General features: G+C 40.6%; 1 protein-coding gene across 1 annotated transcript; it reads right to left on the bottom strand.

Moving 5' to 3' along the window:
- Window positions 1–99: 99 nt before the first annotated feature.
- tmx2b (thioredoxin-related transmembrane protein 2b) lies at window positions 100–4594 on the bottom strand. Its single transcript, XM_041037046.1, has 8 exons — window positions 4296–4594; window positions 3320–3380; window positions 2852–2965; window positions 2438–2514; window positions 2240–2346; window positions 2081–2146; window positions 1828–1957; window positions 100–1688 (listed from the first exon to the last, which is right to left on the bottom strand). The coding sequence occupies exons 1-8, from the start codon at window positions 4482–4484 to the stop codon at window positions 1509–1511; spliced, it is 924 nt and encodes a 307-aa protein (XP_040892980.1). The 5' UTR covers window positions 4485–4594; the 3' UTR covers window positions 100–1508.
- Between the last annotated feature and the right edge of the window lie 1735 nt (window positions 4595–6329).

Below are 6329 nucleotides of genomic sequence, written 5' to 3'. Positions count from 1 at the left end.
ACACGTTAGCTTTATACGACACTGATAATATTGTGGAAACGTCTGAAGGATGAAGGCTGTGTAGGAACTCTTCATGTGCACATTGTTTTATTGCATGAATAACAGAACAGGGCAGGTGTTTTCAGCAGATGTCTCCATTTCACATACAGGAGCAAATATACACACAAGTCTTGGAATGCAGCTCGAATGAAATGTAACGTGACAAAAAAAAAAAAAAAAAAAAAGGTCAAATCACATTATGTGTTAATAAACAAACCAAAATCAGCTTTGTTAAGAAAATAATTAATCAGGGATCAAAACAGTAGTGTGATTAAAAAGTAAATCTACAAAAAAAAAATCCTGATTAGGGAACAGGAAGTAACACAAAGAGAATTCAATCAAATGCCTCAGAAACTCTTGATCTGGTCCATAAACAGAAGCAGCAGCAGCTCACAGCCTCTCTGATGAATCCTACTCTTTATTCATACAGTATAAATATGTTATGACAGTCATGTTCATCTCAGTTTGAGAGGCAAATACACTGATCTTAAAAAAACAACAACAATAAACAAACAAGGAGGAATCTGAATAAAAAAAAAGAAAATTGCTGGAATGTTTTGTCAGAAGCCTGAATGACAGTAGAGCTGAGCTTGGTCTGTGATGAATACAGATGCTGTCCAGATGTCAGTAAACTTGTGTAACACCGTCTGATTGGGGCAGATGTGTTGATGTTAAAAACAGGTGCTCCCATATATCGTGCCTCTCTTCTCAAACCAAAACCGCGAGGAACCTGAATGTTTGACACTGTAAATGTTACACACAGCTGAGTGTGTGTAGTTAGAACTTGGTTAACAATGAATATACAGTTAGTCATAAAGTTATTTAAAAAAAAAAAAAAACATAAAACATCTACTCTGAATTAAATTAGCTGCATAAAAAAATTAATCAAAAACAACAAAGTAGCATCACATTCACTGCTCCCTCATTGTTAATTAGTATGAACTCAGCTGACTCTCCTAAATGACTTCACAGCTTTAACCCTCAGAAATGTGCTGTGTCGACTTTAATCACCCGATGTACATGACAGGTCAGCACAGCACATTTCCAGCCTGCACACTGATAAAGTGCAGCTTGTTACAGCATTACACCCTCCTCCAAACGCCAAAACTTTACTGTCCCTCAGTGTTGCTTCTCCAACTAAGTGTGCGCTTGTTCTCTTTGTTCGGTTCAGGAGGGGGGAAAACAGGCCGAGGTCGCTGCAGCAGCTGCACGAGTACTGGGTTTAAAAGGGGGGGGGGGGGGGGGGGGGGGGCGGCTGTGTTGAATGGTGCTGAGGAGATGCTGAAGTACTGAGGCTATTCATTTTCTCCATCGATCTCAGGATCCAGGATCCACACTGACACCGGTGCTGTGCTGATTCATGAGCCAACAAACTGAACACTTAGGAGAGGAGAGCGAAGAGGAGGTGGATGAGGAGCTGACCTGGACTCATCAGTTCAGAGGTCGAAGCTGAGCGTTCACAAACTGTCTTATTTGTCCTTCTTGGACTCGGACTCTTCCTTCTGACTGTTGTCTCCTTGCTGGTCTGGTTCCTCCTCCTCGGGGACCGGAGGGAACTGGGACTGGCTGACCTTGTCTTCTTTTGTCTTGTTGAGTTTCTTGGATTTCTGGTAGAGTTCGTTCAGGTTGAACTCTCGGATGATGTTCTCCTGGAGGAGAGAGACAGAGCTACCCCTTTAGAGAACATGTGGAGAAACTATATGCACCCATAACATGTACACTGAATGGGTTATTATTATTGTCAACATAAGCCAGGTATTGTCTGATAAACAGTAAATTCAGTCTGACCTCAGTGAAGCTCCAGGATACAGCTCTCCCCTTCTTGTCCACCTGGGGGCGTCGCATCACCTCCTTCCCTCCCTGGAACAACACCAGAGACGGAAGCTGCTTGGACAGAGGAGATGTTGATACCTTGTACCTGTAGAACAGATCCAAACAAAACATGTTCATGTTTCCAGTCAGTCCTCTCTGACAAAATAAAAGCCCCTTATTCTGTGACAACTGAGGAGACAAAAAGACAAAAAGAGATCAGACATCTTACTTCTTGGAAACTTCTCCATAACGTCCGATGTCCACTTTGCCGAACTTGAGGCCAGCACAGTTATACCTGAAACACAGGAGCAGAATTAACTGGAGCTGCTCCTGTTAATGTCAGTGCCCTTCACACTGTGACTGAATGGATGGATGGATGGAGTCTTACTTGAGAGAGAGATCAGCATAGACTGAAGCGAAGGACTGACACTCTGGAGACCAGTTGGCGAAAAACTCAACAATCCATGTCACACGACTGTCTCTGTCCAGCTCATCCTAAACACACACACACACACAAAATTCCGATGTATGATTAAAACGAAATTATACAAATCTTTGCTCTTGGTTTGATGTGATGTTTACTCACATCAATGGTTTTGTCGCTGAAGTACTTGATGTACTCTGGTCCCATGTACAGAGGAGGCTTACAGGTCATCAGGAACACTGAGACACACAGAAGCAACAGGACAGAACGGCATTAGGAGAGAGAGGAGAGGAGCTGCTCTCAGATCACGGTCTACATCCATGTTCTAAATGTGGTTTCAGAGATTGCAAGGGCTGTGTTCGCTCCTGGAGCCTGGTCTAACTATGCAATAACAAGGGTGGTGTCATTATATGGCTATGGTTAAGAATAGCATTACCTCCACACAGATTAAAAAGAAAAAATAGGTTGCAACTCATCTGACAAACAAGACCATGGTTTTTTTGACCTCTGGGTTTAGAGGACAGGAAACAGACAGGTCAGTTGATGTCAGTGTACAACAGTAACGGTTGCACTGACCTATGCAGAGTGTCAGGTAGAGCAGGCCCATCCTGATGTCCAGTCTGAAGAACAGGATGACATTGGCCACTTTGCTGAACAGGATGATGTTGCCCACATGCTGCTCCACCGTTACTGAAATGAACCAATACACAGAGACTTTTCACATGTTTGTCCAAACACCACAAAAACTATTTCAATCAGCAGGAGATAATGATTCTGATCTGTTTTCCTTTTTAAATCCTGAACAGTCTCTAAGACTCAGCCATTGTGCTATCTGTTCACATGCTAGAATTTTACTCAGAGAAAAACAAACACTAGACTGAAAATTCAGCTAATTCTAATGAAAAGCTTGGCAGACAGAGAATTACACTGAAAGACAGATCTGACTGCTCAGCCAGTTCATTGGTTCATGTTTTATTTATACATATATCATACTGCTGCACTAGAGATATGAATCCAGTAAAGAAAAAAAAAACATTTACTCACTGGCTCGTCTGTTCTTCATCATGACGATGGCACTGAGAAACATGAGGATCTCCACTTCTCTCTGAGAACACAATCAGGACAATGTTAAACCTGCCATGTTAACCAGTCTGTTCATGGTGGTCTCATCAAAAGAAAGTATGCGATATCTTCCTGCTTATTTATTAACCATAACATTATTTCATGAATACTGTATTTCTTTCTTTCAGCTGTGCGTTGTGCGTGGCTGCAGACCTTGGAAGCAGCAGCAGGTGAACACACATCAACAAGCAAGCATCGTCTTTCAAAGAGCTACACCGTCGATTAAGCCCTGCCTTCTCCAGCAGGTATACAGTAATAACAAGGAGGGTACCGGTCCTTTCAAGTCAATACTAAAACACAAACTCCGTCAAAAAACATGTAGAGTTCTAAGCGATTTTACTTGTCGATATACGATTTTCTCTCGTCGTCTGAAATAAACGACTTTTAACCGTGTTAATAGGATCCACCGTTAAAGTCTGCTGACATTCAATACAACAGCTGGCTTTTGTTTTTATAAAACAAGCTTGAGTCTCCCTGCACTCCAACAACTTAAAAACGTTAAACGACCTCAGTCATTTAGCTAAAGTTAGCTAGCTTTACCAACACTGAATGGCGTTGAGCAACCAGCTATAAGTCATTTATAGTTGATCTATATATAATGTATAGAGTCTATATATGCCGTACAATATAAAATAACTTAATTAATTGCGCCAAGTTATAAGTTACATTTTCTGACTTGTGTATTGCTGCCAGTAAGCACAACAGTATGAATTTCCATTTTTTTGACCGTAGTTTGGCCTATCATTCTCTCGCTGTAGCTAACAGCTAATGTCACCTGGCCTCGCTGCCAGCCCGTTCAGTGATTCATAACTGTGTCCATCCACTGAGCAGCTAACCACAAGCTAGCTAATACCACATCTTGAAAAGCAGCTGTGACTTTCCAGCATTTTCTACAGACCCAGTCGAAGTCGCAGGAGTTGCCATCCTCTCGCTGTGTGGCCAGATGGTCGCAGATACCAGGCGTCTTGCGGACAGCTAGAAAGGCTACAGACATGAAGAGAGAGGCTACATAGTAAGGCTTCAGCAGCCATTTGTACACCTGCGGCAGGTGATACAGGAAAGCGAATAACGGCGTTAGCAGAGCCATTTTCTAATCAACTACCGTACCACCACTAAAACGGGAAGTGAACCCCGAAAAGACGGAGGCTACCGGTGATGAAACCGTTAGCTTATGACAACCGATAACTAGCTTGGTGCTTTAAGGTAAACGGAAATACATGATGCATAATACTTCCTGTTTATTTAAAAATAAATCCCTGTACAACTACCGGTCATACTTCCAGCTAGCTGTAAATGATTTTTATTGTATTTTAAAATGTGCTTTAGGTAAATATAACATTATTGTCTCTATTTTAATACATTCCCGTGTTCTTCATACGAAGGGACGCGTTTTCCCTCCCCACATTAACACATATCTGCTTTTAATATGAAAGCGGAAGGCCGAACTTCCTGTGGAGGTATCGTTAACTCCCGACAGCTTGGTTGAGTGTTGCACTTTGCTGTCGGCAAAATAAAGTAGAAATCCTGAATTAAAGGGCCGGAAAGAGGCTCGGAGGTCAATCAGGACGAATGTGCTGTAGCAGGCGCTGATTGGTCGGGTCAGAACACAGGTCGCTGGTCCCAGGTTCACGTTCAGGCTTTTTAAGTCAGAATAAGATACAGGAGCAAAATACAGAGAGACAGTTATTTTAATTGCAGCCTTTATCACAGCAGACATTGTCTTACTGGGAAAAGCACATGTTACCAATAACCATAACAATGTATGTTTTTTTTTTCAGTTCTAGTTGAACATGGCTCTGGGACAGTAAGCACAACATCAGGACCCTGAAACTGAAGGTAGCTAAATGAATTACAGGTGTCACTGACAGAAAACATGTCAAAATGTCTTCAATGAAAAGGGCTGAAAGGGCTAATAATAATAATAATGATAATAATAATAAATAATTTGCATTTGCAGTGACTATACTATTACTGCCATCCCAGTTCAATGGGAAGAATGAGATGATAAGATTTTATATGTTCTTTAATTCCCTCAAAGACTTGAGGAAATTGTTTCTTTTTGGGCATTTTTTCACTGCAGTACATTCTTTGACAGCACAAATGCAGTGTAGTATAACCAGTCGAGATGTAGAACAGTCAACGAGCTGAAATATTTTAAGGAACCCCATTTTTGGTTACATTTTCCAGAAGTGCCCCTCATGTACATAGTAATTTTCTCCACTTTGATAAATGAAATAACTTCCTTTAGCCACAGAGACACAGAGGGTGGTTTGGGGTCCTTCCAATGAAGAAGGATGCGACGCCTTGCCAAGAGAGAAGTGAATGATAGCAAATCTGAGTGTGTTGTGTCATGTACCTGTGAGCCAAACACAGCTGAAAATGGATCCATTTTTAATTGGGACTCCAGTTCTTTAGAATGTATTATGGAGAAATCAATTCAAAATTTACCCAATTTAGGACATTAGGACATAACATGTGGTTAGTCAAAATTCTGACATGAAGATTTAGTTAAGTCAAAATTATGAAGCCTACAAAATCAAAATTCTTAATTATCTGATCATTTTCACTGCTCTACTCACTACTCATTTTCAATTCTGACTTCAAATAACTGATTAGGAACATTAATCAGGCCAATGTTAATTTCCAATTATGATATAATCAGTCGAGATTTTGATATACTTATCAAAATGAGCTAGAATTAATATATTTTAACATTTTGACTTGGTATCTCATCATGTTCACAGACTGTCTCATTAGTTTGACATTAATTTTGGAAATAAGCTTTCATACCTCTTCCTTTTGGTATAGAGAATACCATTACAGACAATGGGTACAACAGTAATCATTAGCTGTTAGTAAGAAAATAACTTCTGGTTTTCTATTACAATCTATGCTTTGATCTAAAACATGAATCATCACCAAGTGAAAACCT

The sequence above is a fragment of the Toxotes jaculatrix genome, chromosome 4 (genome assembly GCF_017976425.1).
Source record: "Toxotes jaculatrix isolate fToxJac2 chromosome 4, fToxJac2.pri, whole genome shotgun sequence".
NCBI classification, from domain to species: domain Eukaryota; kingdom Metazoa; phylum Chordata; class Actinopteri; family Toxotidae; genus Toxotes; species Toxotes jaculatrix.
Note: the sequence above shows the minus strand (reverse complement) of the source record. Positions and strands in the feature narration are given on the sequence as shown.

Bases quoted from the DNA above. Each gene is read 5' to 3' on its own strand.
- tmx2b (XM_041037046.1), bottom strand. From the start codon at position 4,484: ATGGCTCTGCTAACGCCGTTATTCGCTTTCCTGTATCACCTGCCGCAG. The intron at 3,381-4,295 runs GTCTGTAGAAAA...TTGTGTTCTCAG, and splicing joins ACTCCTGCGACTTCGACTGG to AGAGAAGTGGAGATCCTCAT. The intron at 1,689-1,827 runs GTCAGACTGAAT...TCTCTCCTCCAG, and splicing joins TATCCTGGAGCTTCACTGAG to GAGAACATCATCCGAGAGTT.